The sequence below is a fragment of the Nicotiana attenuata genome, unplaced genomic scaffold (genome assembly GCF_001879085.1).
Source record: "Nicotiana attenuata strain UT unplaced genomic scaffold, NIATTr2, whole genome shotgun sequence".
Lineage (NCBI taxonomy): Eukaryota > Viridiplantae > Streptophyta > Magnoliopsida > Solanales > Solanaceae > Nicotiana > Nicotiana attenuata.
In genome coordinates, this window is record NW_017671071.1 from 330,180 (window position 1) to 348,560 (window position 18,381).

General features: G+C 40.5%; 1 protein-coding gene across 1 annotated transcript; it reads right to left on the reverse strand.

The window, feature by feature from the left end:
- Window positions 1-4,051: 4,051 nt before the first annotated feature.
- Window positions 4,052-4,471, reverse strand: LOC109205670. Its single transcript, XM_019368407.1, has one exon. The coding sequence runs from the start codon at window positions 4,469-4,471 to the stop codon at window positions 4,052-4,054; it is 420 nt and encodes a 139-aa protein (XP_019223952.1).
- Between the last annotated feature and the right edge of the window lie 13,910 nt (window positions 4,472-18,381).

Consider the following 18,381-nt stretch of genomic DNA (forward strand, 5'->3'; position numbering starts at 1 on the left):
TGGAGTCGTTCAACAAGAGAGCAGTCGAATGACTCGTTCACAGACGAGTAATACTCCTACTCCGGTTAACATTGTTAGATTAAGGAGTAAGAAATGTGGGAGACCTGAAAAATCGAAAGAAAAGCTGAAAGTTGATTTGGTTAATGAAGATGATGTATGCCGAGTGTTAAACCGAAAAAGAGACAGATCAAGGACGATGGTGAGAGTGGTCTTGATCGCATACCCAAAGAACAAAGGTTTGCTATTCGCTATAAATTGAATGAGAGAAAAGCTAAGCTGGAGGTATTCCCTGTGTTGCTATTAATTTTATACATGCTTATATAATTTTATACAAAGTTATACAGTTGTTTATACATCTTTACACAAGTACTGCTACACTGATTTAAACATGTTTATACAATGTTTTAGTATAGTTTTTGTTCCTGATCTCTTTCTTGTTATTTTTTCATATGCAAGGTTGGAGACTTCTATATACAACCAGTTGATCATTTCCACAACAGGATTAGTTCCCATACCGAGACTGATATTGTGAGCATTTTGAAGCAATGTTTGACTGACACACAGCTTCAAATATTCCGTGCTAGTTGTTTTGGGTACTTCTTGGACCTCCCTCAATTTAAAATTAAAATCAACTTATTCATTGTATACTATTGAGGGAAGTCGCCCCAGGACGGGAAAGGGAGTTGTGGGTGAAAATTAATAGTTGTTTACTGCATTTTGGCATTGGAGAGTTTGTTGTTATCACTGATTTGAAGTATATAGAAGAAGATGCCACTTTCTATGACAAACCAGATGTCAATAGGTTGCTAAAAGAGATTTTCGGTTAGCCTCATGCAAGTAGCGGGGGAGNATGTATGAACTCATGAGAGTGTGAGGATTCTGAATTTGTAAATTTTACCCGAATCCGAGACGTGGGCTTGGGGGGGCTTTTTGGGCGATTTTCCTAATTTCGCGTATTAGCTTCGAATTAATTAGTTGAATTAGTTACTTGAAGTTATATTTATATTATGCAATTACTTTGAATAGATTTGGGCCATTTGGAGTCAAGTACTCGTGGCAAGAACGTGGTATCGAGTTGATTGAGTTGGTTCGAGGTAAGTGGCTTGCGTAACCTTGTGTGGGGGAACTCCCCTTAGGATTTGGTACTGTGATATATGAAATGCCTTGTACGTGAGGTGACAAGTGCGTACATGTGCTAATTGTTGAAAATCCGATTTTCATTAAGTAACTATAATTTCGTATTTCTTCCCTGTTTACACTACTTAAAATTTAAGCCTACTGTTTAGGGGTGAGCATATATCGAGTAAAACCAATAAACCGAACCGTTAATTACTTATTGGGTTATCGGTATTGGGTTATTGGGTTAACGGTTCGGTACGAGTAAAAAAATTTTTTTATGGGTTATCGGTTCGGGCTCGGTTTAGCAATTCTGTTATTGGGTAAACCGATAACCCAATAAGGGTTAACTAATTTACTAGTTTACCCTTAAGTATATACATACTAGGGTTTCATATACATGATTTCAAAAGAATATTACTATAACCTATAAAAGCTATCTTCCTCAGAAAAAAGGAAGAGCGTTAGCAGGAACATGTTTCAATGGTTTAACAAGTTCAACTGCCAAATGTGTAATTTATCAGGGGGTCTCCTTCACCTTAGAGATGGAGCTAATACTCAATATGTTACTGCCACAGCTTTTCTGTTTAGTGTTTATAGTGATTATCTAGCCAACCATAAGCAAAAGGTCAGCTGTGGTAACAAACAGTTCAATTCAGCTGATCTCATGGCCTTTGCCAAGCAACAGGTAATATATATCAGCACTTTTCTAATGCTTTTCGCAATTTTAATCTTAGCAATAAGCCAGCCCTGGATAAAGATTTCTAACGCGTCATACTCATGAGAGGTATTTCTATCGAAAATTTGGTCAAGCATTTCTGTGGGTGTAGGACAATACTCTTAATTTTAGTTTTACCTTATCGGGTAAACCGATAATGATCAATAACCGATTAACCAATAATCGATAACCAATATCTTATCGGTTTGGTTATCGGTTTATCATATTTATAAACCGATAACCGATAGGCAAAATCGATAATATTCATAACCGAACCAAATCGACCGATGCCCACTCCTACTACTGTTAGCTAAGAAAGCATGTCTAAGTGACTCAATTGTTTTACTTGCTCAAACTGTTTTATCTGAATTTTGTGCAGCATGCTAGGTTAGAATTACCTGTTTACTTTGGTATGAAATTGGATTGAAATGGATTTTCTTCGTGTTGTTGCTGTGTGTTTACTTTGGGACTACAGGCGATTTCCCGGTAGATCCCCCTTGTCTGTTTATTTGGGACTATAGGTTGATATTCCGGTAGACCCCCCCCCCCCCCTTGCATACTTATATGAAACTACAGGATTACACCCTTTAGATTCCCCCAGTACTGGGTATTTACATTTGGGACTACGGATCGGGATTCCGGTAGATCCCCGCGCACTATGAGTTGGACTACAGAACGACATCCGGGAGATCCACTGGATATTTACATCTGGGGGCTACAGGACGGTATCCTGGTAGTTGTTGCTTTAATACTGCTTCATTTCCTTATATAATAATGTATATGACTGGTAGAGCCCTGACCTTCCTCGTCACTACTCAACCGAGGTTAGGCTTGGCGCTTACTGGGTACTGCCGTAGTGTACTCATGCCCTTTTCTGAACATGTTTTTCGTGTGCAGATCCAGGTTCCTCGACTCAGCACTACTATCCTTGAGGCGAGGCGATTCTTCAGAAACTTCGAGGTATATCTGCCGCCTCTGCAGACGAGGAGTCCCTTTCCATTCTCTCTTGTAGTCATAGTCCTTCTGTATTTCTTTGGTTTAGACATTCCGGAGTTAGAACACTATGTCGTATTCATAGATTGTGATTCATGAGATTTCGAATTTTGGGAGTTGTTTAATTTTAAAATCTTGTATTGGTTTATACCGAGCGGCATCTTAAACACTGCTATATTTGCTTATCTTCGATTTTTATTAGTTTTTCCGCATCTTGTTTTCTTTTTCGCAATTGTTAGGCTTACCTAGTCGTGGAGACTAGGTGCCGTCACGACAGTTCACGGAGGGCGAACTTGGGTCGTGACATTAATCTCAATTGTTTTACTATTTTACTATTAGTGTACCTGTTTACAGTAACGTACAGAGAATCTGATTTTTTTTTAATTACAGTGATTGTAGTGCTTTTGTTGCTGGCTTTGCTGAGTATTTCATCCTTGGTAAGGAAATTCGAAAAGATAATTTTGACATTGAGACACTTCGCACCATGTGGGGATCTCTGTTGTGGGATTATGGAAGGAAAAACCACGGTCCGGTGCAATTAGTGGTGGTGTAATCACAGGGAGACTTTTCAGGAAGAGGAAGAGGGGACGACCGAGAAAGTAGTTCTATTTTTTCCATTTTAATGTAGTTTTGCTATGTATCAGGAGTTGTTGCCTAGTTTTGTCTAAGTGCTATTCTGCTATTTGTGAGATTACCTTAAAGGATATTATAGATATTTTTATTTTTGTGTAATTTGTCGTAGTCATTACACATTGTGGCTGTGAATGAATTACATTTTAATGAATATTTCAGTTGCTTTTGCCCTTTAACAAAGTATGTATTTTCATTATGGTTGCAGTTTTATTAATGTTGCAGGGTTTATACATATGTATACAATAATATACATAGTTATACAATTTTATACAAACTTATACTCTCATTTATACATCTGTATACATATAATACCATTGATTGTTTGCAGTTCTGTTTTGCTTTTTTACAATCTATCAATATATTTAGCACCATTAAAGACAACAACACATTATTATTGGATAACCAAAACATGTACAACGAAACATATTTAACATAATTGCAATATATAGTGTAAATTATAATTCTTTATTGACATTTGTAGCTCAATTGATTGTGAAACTTAACTACTCGACATTTGTAACTCTATTGTTTGTGAAACTTAACTACTCAACATAACAACATATGTAATAGGAAGTGTTATGTTCCAACTATTTATTTTGGTCGATTCCTACATATTTTTCTATTATGACTACTTTGTCCACACACAGAACGTGAAAACGCCCTCTTAGACTCTTTCTCTGAAGCAGGTTTGAGTCTTTCCTTTCTTGGCCTTCCTGCATTCCTTCTCCCTTTAGGTGGTAGGACCCTATCTTCCAGCACCTCTGTTGAAATTACCCATAAACTCTCATCTGGCATCGAATTCACTGGAAATTCATAAGCTCTAAGGAGGTTATCCTTCTTGTAGTAAAAAGAGCAATAGCGGCCAGGTTTCAGCTGCTGGTTCTTCAAAACTGCCCAAGCATGCGGACATAGAAGTTCATCCATTTGAAATTTTCCGCAACTGCATGTTCCCTCTTCAAGGAAAACTATGTTTCGTCTTACCCCATCAAGCACAGTATATAACTGCTCCATAGCAGGCCTCACGTGCAAAAGTTTTTTTTTAAAAAAAAAGTTAAAGCACATTATACATTATTATACAGAGTTACACATCCTTATACAAGCAGTAAAATTCAAGTCAGCGGTGCCAAGCATTATTATATTTGATTCGTTTTACCGTCATTTGCTCCGATGCAATTAGATTTTCCCAAATGAGTTTGTCGTAGTTATTGCCAAGCTCTGTAGATGTCTCCATTGCACTTTTTCTATTTTTGTTGTTCCACTGTTGTAGCAAATTTGTTATGTACTCCATTCATCGCATTACTGGTAACTCTCTAGCATCCTTATTTCCTGCATTATTTGACTCAGCAATATTGGAAGTCACTACCATCGACCTTTTCACTTTGGAGTATGCCCTAGACCATCTTTCGTAGCCAATTTCGAACAAGTAAGGCTGCACCCTCGGATAAATTTTGCACATCTCTGTCATATGGTAGTCAAACTTCTCTATCGTGTAAGCTCTAGCCAAAGCAAAGAACATATCCTTCAATTGCTTGTGATGTTTCTTGAATGTGCGCTTTACATTCTGCCACAAGTGAAACATGCAAATACAATGTGGTACTTCTGGGTACACAGCTTTTGTGGCATTGAAGATGCTTTCGTTTCTATCTGAAACTATACACATCCCTTCCCTAACACCAAAAGTACCCTTTATCTGTACAAAGAACCACTCCCAAGATTTGTTATTCTCTGAATCTACAATTGCATATGCAAGTGGAAGGATTTTTCCTGTTTATACAAAATAGATTTTAGGATTCAGACAATTATACAAATCTTATACACAGTTATACACAATTATACAACTTTATACCAACTGCAAATTTTATAAAAACAGCAGCTGTGAAATCCTATACGCTTTTATACATGAAACTACAACATTATACATACTGCAGAAACAAGGTAGATGCAGTCAACTCACCAGCTCCATCCTGTGTGCAAGCAGTCAATATGGTACCCTTATATGCTGCTTTAAGGAAAATTCCATCAACAACCATAATCGGTCTGCAATGCTCCCAACCCTTGATAGATGCATATAGCGAAACATATGCATAAAAAAAGCATCCATCTTCTGATTTGTGCAACTTTGTAACCGTTCCTGGATTTGTAGTCTCCAACATATAAAAATACTTCGGCAACTCCTTATATGAATCACTCGGATTCCCTCTTATCATTGCCATTGCTATCTCTTTATCTTTCCATGCTTTCATGTACCTCACTTCAATCCCGTGTTGCTTTTGTATGTCCTCTATTATATCATTTGCGGTGTAAACATTTTTTGGATTAACATACTTGTCCTTGACTATACTAGCAATTACACCTGAAGTAGCTTGACGTTGTGTTAAGTATCTTTCACCATAGCCGCATGTGTGATTATTATTGTAACTTCTCACCTTGAATGTGTTTGCCTTGTAAACGGCAGAAGATCTGAAACTCAAACCACAATTGTCATCCACACACATAAGGTGATACCTAGGATTGAAGATCATTCAACTTCTAAATACACTTGTATACAAAAACATAATTAGATATATACTAATTTTAATACCTATGTACAAATATATACTACTTTATACATAATTATACATATATATAACAGAATATACAACTATTGCCATACCTTGTTGCGCTAGATCTCTTCACCTTGAATTGGAACCTCTCGCGTACATCCAAATTCTCCATCACACTGATAACTGTCTCTTTATCCTTATAAACTTGATCTTCCTCAACAAATTCGTTCAACATATCATCTATTATACTCGTGTTTTCAATAAATTCGATATTAGGCATAATCTCGGTGCTATCAATTGTGGACACATCTATACAATTGGAACTTGTAGCAACCAAACAACCGGAACTTGTACCAACCAAACAACTGGAACTTGTACCAATCAAATGATTATCATAAATCTCTTTCACCGTCACATATAACGGTTATTCAATGAAATTCAAGTTTTTCTTCTTTAATTCCATATACACCGTAACACCCGTAATGTTATAAATCAGGGCCGGTGGCAAACCATCCTTTGGGACAAAGTTAATCTCCAATGTGTTTAAATCACAATCGATTCTAATCTGTTCCGAAATAGCTGTAACTAAATTGTTGTAGCTGAATGTCGACTCGATTATTACACAATTGCTGATGAAATTGATAAATTTGTTTTCTTCCCATTCACCACTATGAATAACGTAAACTGGAAAAAGCTCCATCGAACAAAAATTTGAAATCAAAATTGTAGCAAAAATGAAAATTGCGCTGATTGCAGCAAAAAAGATTAACTTTTCGTGTTTGATTTGCTGTTAATTCGAGATGAAGAAGAATTTCTACGGTTTTTGGAGTTGCATTGACTGCAAGATCGCGTTTTTGTTGATTTTGGGAAGAAGAATGGAAAGAATGAGAGAAAATCTCGCTTCTGTGTAACGATCCGACTGGTCGTTTTGAGCTCTAGTGCGTCGTTCAGTAGTTTGAGGCCATGAGCAGCTTCAATTCAGGCATTATGACTTGTACGCATGGTCGGAATTAAATTTCGGAAAGTTTGGAGTTGACTTGGAGATGAAATTCTCATTTCGGAAGCTTTAAGTTGAAAGAATTAACTAGGATTGGATTTTTGAGTAAACGACATCGAAATCGGGATTCGAAGGTTCCAGCAGGTTCGTATGATGATTTCGGACTTGGGCGTATGCCCGAATCGGGTTTTGGATGACCCGGGAGCGTTTTGGCGCCTATTGTGGAAGTTAGCATTTTGGAGGAAATTTCATAAGTTTGGGTTGAAGTGCATTTCAGTGTTATTGATATCTGTTTGGGATTTTGAGTCTGGGAGTAGCTCCGTATGGTGATTCTGGAGTTGGGAGCGCGATCGGAAGTGAATTCGGATGCCCGTGGGTCATTTTGGGGTCATTTGGCTAAAGATAGAAATTTGAAGGTTTTTGAGAAGTTTGACCGGAGGTGGACTTTTTGATATCGGGGTCGGAATCCGATTCCGAAAGTTGGAGTAGGTCCGTAATGTCGAATATGACTTGTGTGCAAAATTTGAAGTCAATCGGACGTGATTTGATAGGTTTAAACATCGAAAGTAGAAGTTTGAAATTCTAAAGTTCATAAAGCTTGGATTGGAGGTCGATTCATGATTTTAGCGTTGTTTGATATGATTTGAGGCCTCGAGCAAGTCCGTAATATGTTGTGGAACTGGTTGGTATGGTTGATTGGGGTTCCGGGGGCCTCGGGTGGATTCCGGGTGGTTATCGGATCGAATTGGAGCTTGAAGGATGAGCTGAAGGGGTATGGTTGCTGGTGTAACCGCTTCTGCGGAGGGTTCACCGCAGAAGCGGCCCCGCAGAAGCGAGGAAGGGAACCGCAGAAGCGGTTAGATGTGAAAGGAGCAGGGACCGCAGATGCGGGGGTATTGGCCGCATCTGCGCAAGCGCAGAAGCGAGAAGTAGGACCGCAGAAGCGGTGATTGGCGTTGGTGCGATGAGGGCTCCGCAGATGAGGACTCGTAGAAACGGCAAGGAGTCTGCAGGTGCGGAAGTCGCTGGGCAGAATGTTTTAAAAAGCGGGGTTGAGTTCATTTCACCCATTTTTCTCTTCTTTGGGGCGATTTTGGAGCTTTTTGAGAGGGGCTTCCACCTAGCAACTTGGAGGTAAGTTAATCCCACCTAACTTGAGTTAAATACATTGATTATGTATGGATTTTAGCATGAAAATTGGTAGAAATTTGGGGGTTTGAGGGAAAACCTAGAAAATTGATATTCTTGGGATTTGACCACGATTTTGGGTATGGAATTAAGAGAAAATTGTATATTTGAGTTCGTGAGTACATGGGTAAACTTTATCTTTGAAAAATTTCGGAATCCGGGCACGTGGGCCCGAGGGTGTTTTTGTCAACTTTTCGATCGGGGTTAGGAATTGTTATAAATTGGATTAATACGAGTAGTTTATCATATATTAATGGATTTGCATAATCATTGGCTAGTTTTGGAGCATTTAGCATCGATTCAAGTCTTCGGAAGGGCGTGGAATGCCGGTTATGGATCTTCGGAGCGAGGTGAGTCTCCTTTCTAACCTTGTAAGAGGGAATTGTCCCCATAGGTGAAATAATTGGTTATGTGCTCCTATTTGTGGGGGCTACGTACGCACGAGGTGACGAGAGTCCGTGCGTAGCTACTAATATGTGTAAGTCCGGGTAGTCTAGGACCCAAAAGCATGCTATACTTGGAATATTTGTAACCTTATTGACAGTTGAACTGCTTAAATCCTACCAAATTGGTAAATGAATTTCAAAAAATAATTAAACTTAATTTTTTCTAAATTGTTAATGGAGAATTGGTTTTCTTTGGATAATTGTTTCCTGATGACTTCTTGATTGACTGTCTGTGTGTGTTTAAATTCTGGAACGGGCCGAACGCCTCGGTAGATTAAATAGATGCAACTATGGTTCGCGCCATAACCCTCTGGCAGTGCACAATTTAAATATTATTGGATCGGGCCGTACGTCCTCGGCATGAATTGCGCATGCTTGTATTGCTTGCCTCGAGATTTATTGATATTGCTTTCTGCTCTCCCGACTTGAGATAATTGTTAATTAATGGATTATGAATCTGGAGACTTTAAATAAAAAGGAACTTTCACCTGTTTAGTGACTCATTTGAATTTTACTGTTGTTCTTAATAAATCCGCGAGTCATCGCATTAATAATATTATTACTGGACCTTTAGTAAGTGTCGAAGTTGCCATCTCGTCTCTACTTCTTCGAGATTAGGCGGGATATTTACTGAGTACACGTTGTTTCTGTACTCATACTACACTTCTGTGCATTTTTGTTGCACAGGCACATGCACCTCTAGTGGCCTAGTGAGCGTAGCAGCATGGTTGACACGGAGACTAGGTGAGCTGTATTTCCTCGAGTCGACCCGCAGCTAGTATAGTCTCTCTCGGGATTTTATTTATTTTCTGTCCAATTTGTATTCCGGACAGCTGTTGTACTTTATTTTATTTTTTTTGGAAATTGTTCATGCACTTGTGACACCGGTTTCTGGGATGGTTATGAAGTATTTTGTATTAATTGCTTATCATTTAATTTGAATTGAAGTGATTGTCTTTTTATTGGTAAATTTGAATGAAAGTCATAGTTTTCAAGAGTATTAAAATGAAAATTTAATTAAGTATTTTGGGTTGGCTTGCCTGACAGTGGTGTCCGGCGCCATCACGACCTTTAGTGGAATTTCGGTCGTGACAACATGGTATCAGAGCACTAGGTTCCCGTAGGTCTCACGAGTCATGAGCAAGTCTAGTAGAGTCTCGCGAATTGGTACGGAGACGTCTGTACTTATCTTCGGGAGGTTGCAGGACTGTTAGGAGTACTTCCCTTCTTGATTCCTCTTCGTGCGATTTGATTCCTTGAGGCTTATGCCCCTGTTTCCTTCCTACTCGATCCTACGCAACGCGAACCGCCTGTTATAAATCGAGAATTGAAGAATTGTAATGGTACTACCGATGTGGTGCGGAATGTTTCTTCCTGCATAGTTGTCTGAGCTATTATCGTTGCCTTGTGAAAAGATATTCTGTCGTTTCGGCTCAGTAGCGGTGCTTCTAAGAGCTCTGAGACTAGGCACAAGTTGCCATGATGCTATAAATGATTATTCTGCAGTATTGATATGATGGTAGGATGTTTGCCTCCGTGTCGGGGCAGTGAATGACTTGAAGGGAGGTTTACTAAGTGCACGATCTAGAGGTTCGGTATTTTATTCCCGGCAGGGGCAGGGAAATCGGACTAAGAATGGTCAGATGTGGGCTGATGGAGTAACGAGACTTGCTATTTGCGAGCGTGGTGGAGTTTTCTTCTATGATGAGGTGTCGTTGTCCTAATTGAACGTACTAAGTTCGCCGGTGTTATGATCTTCTACAATTCGCCTTTGGGGTAAGATATTGTGAAATAATATTAAAGATGCGGCTGTCAGATATCGCGGGGTGCGGTAGTGCAGGATTGAATCAGTGTTCCTAATGTCGACAGTTCGAGGAAGATGATCTTCAGAAAGGTTTAAATTTAGCAGCAATTGTGGGTTCAAGTACCACGAAGGCAGATTTTATTTAAGGCAACAACTGAACAGCAAAGGATGAGGAAGGACATGGGTGGTTAAAATTTCTAGAAGGCCAGGTATAAGAAGCAAAGGTCGAGTAGTCGACTAGAGGGATGAGTTTCGCAAAAGTGGGAGAGTTTGGGGTGATTTGGGAATTTTAGTGATTGGTGATTTGGGCCTACGGATTAATTTGGAGTATGGGCTATAAGGCGTCAGGAGCTGCTTGAAATGAAGAAGGATACAACCTAACTTTGAATTGGAAGGATGTTGTCGCGCACTTAATTGATGTCCACAAGAGGTGAATGGACTCGTGCAGCTAGGGAGTGAGCTTGGACTCAGGATGGGCCATTAATGTTGTGGGGATTGCACCCCGTGTAGCAGTGTTGGAAGACGTCGGCACGTAAATCCCATAGGTGGGTTATCTCCAGTGAGCGGATTGGCAGTTGCATGGTTGGCGAAGCTTCTGCGGAAATTCTATTAGTACAGCAAGGAGATCGGTCGTGCGAATGTGGTTGATGATTCAGAGTATAAAAAGGGGTTTTACAGAAAGATTCCGAGAATTTTCGCGGTCGATTGCGCAAGGTTATGTCAATAAGAAATCAAAGATCGTGGTGAAGTCCAGAGTTGTGTAATAATGGCTTCAAGCTAAGTGGGAGAGTCCCATCGCCTATGATTAGGGTTGCATGGTTAACTACTTGCGAGGTTTCTGGTTATTAGCATATTGATGGGTCATTCCAGCTACGGAAAGGACGTAAGTGGTGATTTGAGCAAAGGAATTGTTAAAGGTGTGCTATGGTTGGCCTTATTGGCCCATGTTCAGACTTGGGGAATGATTCAGGATTTATGTCTTGTATAGATGTGGGTTTCAAGGGAAGTGATTCTGCCGGGTGCTTCGTCGAGAGGGTATTCACGTGCTAGAAGATTTATGGAGTTGATTATATTCGGGGCCATGTCAGAGCGGGTGGCTCTCAACAACGGTCCTAGTGGATTCAAAGGGGTAAAGTGTGGTGCCTAATGGCTTCGAGCCTATAGATACAGTTAAGAATCAAGCCTTGTAGCAGCTTATAAGGAGGTGCCCAGAAGGTTGTATGATGTTTTGACCTGTAGGGTAGCAATTGGGAGGTATGAAATGGTTCGTGGGATTTGAGACAGCATGGTCTCATGAGTCAAGGTCACTCGAGATGAGTGCGGATGGAGTATGCTATGTGTTGAATGGAGTTATTATTATTTCTAAGGCGATTAAGGATGAATTGGAAGAAGATAGATTGATTAGCCATAGTTGAATTGGCATATTGGTGGCAGTGATCGGTTCCTTCAGCACGATCAAGTTATGCAAGTGATTTGTGGCGGTACATGTGAGGCTTGTCGGCCGCCGTAATTGATATTATTCAGAAGCATCCTACTGTTATGGCCTGTCATGTGTAGGCGAGTCTCGGAAGGGCTATGGTGGCTTAAGACCACTACTTAGAGATTTGGCGTATTCTACGGTTATGAGAATTCACATGTGTGTCGCAATAGTTCTCCTAAAGTGAGTTCAGTGAAAAGTTTTTATACGATGAAGTGTTAATCTATTAGTGGTTCCGGAGTTATGATGAAAATCGTGTTCTATCGTATATTGGCGTGTTGGGTGCAGTGAGTGGTATGAAATTTGAAGTGAGGATCAAGGTTACAGTTCGGTGTTGACGAGAATGTCACGAGCTTGGATGAGCAGGAAAGTAGTTTCGATGTTTAAAGTAAGTTGGTATTGCCTTCAGCGTCACTTGAGGTCGGTGTTTTGTAAAAAAAGGCTTTGCACCCTGGTTAAGGATTCTTGATCGTTTTTTTTAGCGTTAGTGCGGTCGGTGGTCTGGGTGTACAGACCTGTTATCTTTTACGGGAAGGCTGTATAAGTGTGGCATGTAGTCACTTGATTGGTTGAAGAGTTAAACCAAGCAGGAAGATTGTGGTGATATCGTTAATTTGATAATTGATGCATGAAAGACACTTGAATTATTGGGTTGTGGACTGTGGAGGATTACTCCGGTTATGATGGTTGTCCTTATGTGTTATGAGAAAAAGGGGAGTATTTATGGGCCTTTGAGAGGTTATTAGCCTGGTTCGGTGCGATCAGAACCAGCTTGAGGTCTGTGGATGGATTTAAATGTGGATATGGGCTCTATATCAGGTCAGACGTGTTCATTTCAGTAATGCGCTCCTTATAGAAGGGTAGTCGGGGTGTTATTTCGTCGTCAGTTATTTCATGTAATGATACATTGCGCCGTGTGAGTTGTGAGACGGCTTGGGAAATTGCTTATGTGTTGAGGTTCCGCGTAGAGATGATGTTATATGAGCAAAATGGCTCTTGAGATTCAGATCGTATATCGCACCTCAGTTGTGCTTGAGTTTGTAGCTTATGGCACTATATGCCCCTAGGGATAGTATTATGCACTTAGCGTGCCTGTGACCGATATTCGGTATCTTGTTGTAATGAGCAATTCAGCTTGGTGTGTATCTCCTTATGTAAGTGTTATGTGCGGATCGGGTTGCACGCCGAAACAGTGTGATGATAAGTACAGTCCCTTATATTCTATTCTATGTGTTTTGTTTCTCCATTTTCTGAGGAAAGTTCATATTAGTTGCGTGATTTGAGTAGTCCCTTCCAGAGTTCATTTTCCTTATGTATCGCGTTCGAGTTGGTAGCCTATTGGCACGTTGTGGCATCATATGAGACTTTTGGTCATGTCAGGGGTGACTTGTTGCCTGAGCAGTTCGTACAGAGTAAGATAAGGTTACTGGATCTAGGATCAGTGCGATCGGATTATATGAAGTACATTAAGGAGCTAGGGCCATTATTTGATTCAAGATGAGGTGATGGTTCCTGACAGGAGTATAGACCCAATGATTTGTTGGTTCGGCAATTGGTTATGAATTTCTACGCATCTCTTCCGTCGTGGCGGTATTGTAAGAGTTAGAGCGAGACCTATGTAGGTCATGAGGTGCCATGGGAGCATCAGATTCGTGGAACTTCGAATGCTTGATCGGAGAATGCTATTGTGGTTCTGTGAGTAAAGTGGTGCAAGGTGTGAATTCAGCTAAGATACGCAGTCATGTTTTGGTGCTGCGTGTAGTTATCGATACGGTGGGCGGATGTTGGAACAGGCCTGGCAGAGAATTTCGGATGATGGAATTGGGCTCTAAGGCTTATTTGCTTAAGTGAAAAAGGATATCTTCAGATTGACCGAGCTAGGGCACCCAGCTGAGTTGTGGTAGCACAGGTAGGTGCTCGAGGTGTTAACCAGTGATTTCAGACAACCCCAGCACGGTTCCAGCACGTTCGAGGACGAACGTATGTTTAAGTGGGAGGGGATGTAACGATCCAACCGGTCGTTTTGAGCTCTAGTGCGCCGTTCAGCAGTTTGAGGCCATGACCAGCTTCAGTTCAGGCATTATGACTTGTACGCATGGTTGGAATTAAATTTCGGGAAGTTCGGAGTTGACTTGGAGAGGAAATTCTCATTTCGGAAGCTTTAAGTTGAAAGAATTAACTAGGATTGGATTTTTGAGTAAACAACATCGGAATCGGGATTCGAAGGTTCCAATAGGTTCGTATGATGATTTCGGACTTGGGTGTTATGCCCGGATCGGGTTTTGGATGACCCGGGAGCGTTTTGGCGCCTATTGTGGAAGTTAGCATTTTGGAGGAAATTTCATAAGTTTGGGTTGAAGTGCATTTCAGTGTTATTGATGTCCGTTTGGGATTCCGAGTCTGGCAGTAGCTCCGTATGGTGATTTTGGAGTTGGGAGCGTGATCGGGAGTGAATTCAGATGCACGTGGGTCATTTTGGGGTCATTTGGCTAAAGATAGAAATTTGAAGGTTTTTGAGAAGTTTTACCGGGGGTGGACTTTTTGATATCGGGGTCGGAATCTGATTCCGAAAGTTGGAGTAGGTCCGTAATGTTGAATATGACTTGTGTGCAAAATTTGAAGTCAATCGGACGTGATTTGATAGGTTTAAACATCGAAAGTAGAAGTTTGAAATTCTAAAGTTCATAAAGCTTGGATTGGAGGCCGATTCATGATTTTAGCGTTGTTTGATATGATTTGAGGCCTCGAGCAAGTCCGTAATGTGTTTTGGGACTGGTTGGTATGGTTGGTTTGGGTTTCGGGGGCCTCGGGTGGATTCCGGGTGGTTATCGGATCGAATTGGAGCTTGAAAGATGAGCTGAAGGGGTCTGGTTGCTGGTGTAACCGCTTCTGGGGAGGGTTCACCGCAGAATCGGCCCCGCAGAAGCGAGGAAGGGAACCGCAGAAGTGGTTACATGTGAAAGGAGTAGGGACCGCAGATGCGGGGGTATTGGCCGCTTCTACGCAAGCGCAGAAGCGAGAAATAGGACCGCAGAAGCAGTGATTGGCGCAGGTGCGATGAGGGCTCCGCAGATGCGGACTCGCAGAAGCGGCGAGGAGTCCGCAGGTGCGGAAGTCGCTGGGCAGAGTATTTTAAAAAGCGGGGTTGAGTTCATTTCACCCATTTTTCTCTTCTTTGGGGCGATTTTGGAGCTTTTTGAGAGGGGCTTCCACCTAGCAACTTGGAGGTAAGTTAATCCCACCTAACTTGAGTTAAATACATTGATTATGTACGGATTTTAGCATGTAAATTGGTAGAAATTTGGGGGTTTGAGGGAAAACCTAAAAAATTGATATTCTTGGGATTTGACCACGATTTTGGGTATGGAATTAAGAGAAAATCGTATATTTGAGTTCGTAAGTTCATGGGTAAACTTTATCTTTGAAAAATTTCGGAATCCGGGCACGTGGGCCCGAGGGTGTTTTTGTCAACTTTTCGATCGGGGTTAGAATTGTTATAAATTGGATTAATACGAGTAGTTTATCATATATTAATGGATTTGCATAATCATTGGCTAGTTTTGGAGCATTTAGCATCGATTAAAGTCTTTGGAAGGGCGTGGAATGCCGGTTATGGATCTTCGGAGCGAGGTGAGTCTCCTTTCTAACCTTGTAAGAGGGAATTGTCCCCATAGGTGAAATAATTGATTATGTGCTCCTATTTGTGGGGGCTACATACGCACGAGGTGACGAGAGTCCGTACGTAGCTACTAATATGTGTAAATCCGGGTAGTCTAGGACCCAAAAGCATGCTATACTTGGAATATTTGTAACCTTATTGACAGTTGAACTGCTTAAATCCTACCGAATTGGTAAATGAATTTCAAAAAAATAATTAAACTTCATTTTTTCTAAATTGTTAAAGGAGAATTGGTTTTCTTTGGATAATTGTTTCCTGATGACTTATTGATTGACTGTCTGTGTGTGTTTAAATTTTGGAAAGGGCCGAACGCCTCGGTAGATTAAATAGATGCATACATGGTTTGCGCCATTCGACCCTCTGGCAGTGCACAGTTTAAATATTGTTGGATCGGGCCGTACGTCCTCAGCATGAATTGCGCATGCTTGTATTGCTTGCCTCGAGATTTATTGATATTGCTGTCTACTCTCCCGACTTGAGATAATTGTTAATTAATTTGTTAGTTAAGTAGTTAAACACAAGAATCTTAATATCTATAGGTTAGGAATTGTTCAAGCTTGTCTTCTTGGTGATAGTGAACAGTTGTAGCTAAACCTTAGTTCTCTGTGGGATTCGACTCCGGACTTGTAAACCGGATTATATTTGCTGCGACCGCTTAGTCCTTTTTATAAGGCATAGTTGGGCGTGATCAAATTTTGGCGCCGTTGCCGGGGAACTAACGGTGTAGTTGTAGGTGTACATATTGCTAGGTTTCAAGTTTGAACTTTTATTTTATTATTTGATTGTTTTTATTTTTTTTATTTTAGTTTTATTTGTTTATTTGAGAAACATGACATCATGGAATTATGAGAATTTTGTTGTTGGTAATTCTACTTTTGATCCTCCTTATGCATATTGTGAAGGAAACCACCCAGGGCAAAATTATCAAAATATTCCTGAGAGCGAGTTTTGTGCACCAACTCAATCTTATGTGTGGAATGTGTGTGATATGTGTGGTGGTCAAGATGGTCACTTTCATGGTTGTGCTTATATTTCTTACCTTCCTCCAACCCCTTACTTTGATGGTTCTTCTTTTTCTGGTGAAGTTAATAGGAACAAAGAACCTAGGGAAGCTGACCTAAAGAAGCTCGAAGATATGTTAAAGTGCATTTTGGAACAACAGAATAAATTACTACTGCGGATAGAAAGGCAGGAGGAAACTATTCACAACTTGAAAGTTCACATGAGTCAACTGGTTGAAGTTTTTAATGCTCAACAAGCCAATATTGTGAATAGTATCCAAGAAGAGCGTGAATTAGATACAAAAATTGATGAGCTAGAGGAGGAGGCTAGAGTAGAACACCAACAATCAATCGCACTAGATTTTGAGGATGTCGATGTTGTAGAAGAGATACTAGAGTCAACCAAGGATATTGAGGATACATATTTTGTTGACTCTATTATCATTAGTGTTGAGAATGTAGACAGTCCCAATGTTCATGTAGTTGAGCGCATTGGTCCTCACTCCAAGCATTTTTCCACATTGTGTTTAGATGTTGATATGGAAATAGAGTCGTCCGAGCCATTTGAGGAGTCAAGGAATGAGGAACAAAGTGCTTACATTCTGGAATTCTTCTTGCCAGAAAATCGGGATTACACACCTCATCTAAAGGCCAAGAAGTGCAGAATACTACATTATTTTATTGGGCCAGCCAGATTCGTTCCACCACCCCAGGAGCATGATCATAGAGCAGAATCAAAACTTGGGGTCCGATTCATAAGTTCAAAATGGAGGCAGAAAGTGATTCACGTCGTGCCGCGACGTTAAATCAAGCGCTCGTTGGGAGGCAACCCAACTTTATTGCTTTCTTTTATTTTTTTATATATTTTTTTATTATATTATTTTTGTAGTGTCAATTTATTTTTATTTTCTAGGAGCATGGAAAGCGAAGGTATTGGAAGGATGCACCAACAAATGAAATGGTTGGAACTAAGTGTGAGGTACCCGCACGAAGGACCAAGCTGGTAGAAGTCTAAGTACCCCATGAGCTGCTAGTGCTTCGGCCTTTGGCCTACCAGGGAGTTTCTTTTACCTTCTTGTATGTATGGATATGCATTGGGGACAATGCACAATTTTAAGTGTGGGGTGAGGAGATTGTCTGGGCGATTTTTCATGCTACTTTAGCTGTGTTTTTTTTTTAAAAGATCGGACTATTCCTGATGACGGATCTTCTAGACAGTTTTCTTGAGGGAAGTAAGTCTAAAGAAAATACCAAAAAGATTTTTTGTTTTGTTAGGTAGTGTAGCAATTACCCCTTGGTTTTTCTTTAAACCACGGTGTCACGACCCCAAACCCGATCGTGATGGCGCCCAACAATATTGCTAGGCAAGCCAGACCACAATCGTTCCCAAATTAACCGTAAACCTCAAACCGACAATCTAAAGAGATTATAATAGTTTTAGAATAATAATCCAATATTTATAATAGGATAATACTGAGAAAAATACGAAGTCTGATAAAACGCTCCCAAAGACTTGGGGTCACGAGTCTAGAGCCTCTAAAACAATCTGAATTACAATATCTGAACGAGAATACTCAAGTCTGGAAATGTATATATAAATAAAACTGAAATAGGAAGAGTAGTCAGGTCCTGCGAACGTCAAGCAGCTACCTCAACAACTCTGATAAGCTCTGGGAAACACAGACTGCTCAGCTAAGCCTCCGGTGTACCTGAATCTGCACACAAGGTGCAGGGGATAGGGGGTGAGTACTACCGGACTCGAGTGAGTAATAAGCATATAAAATGG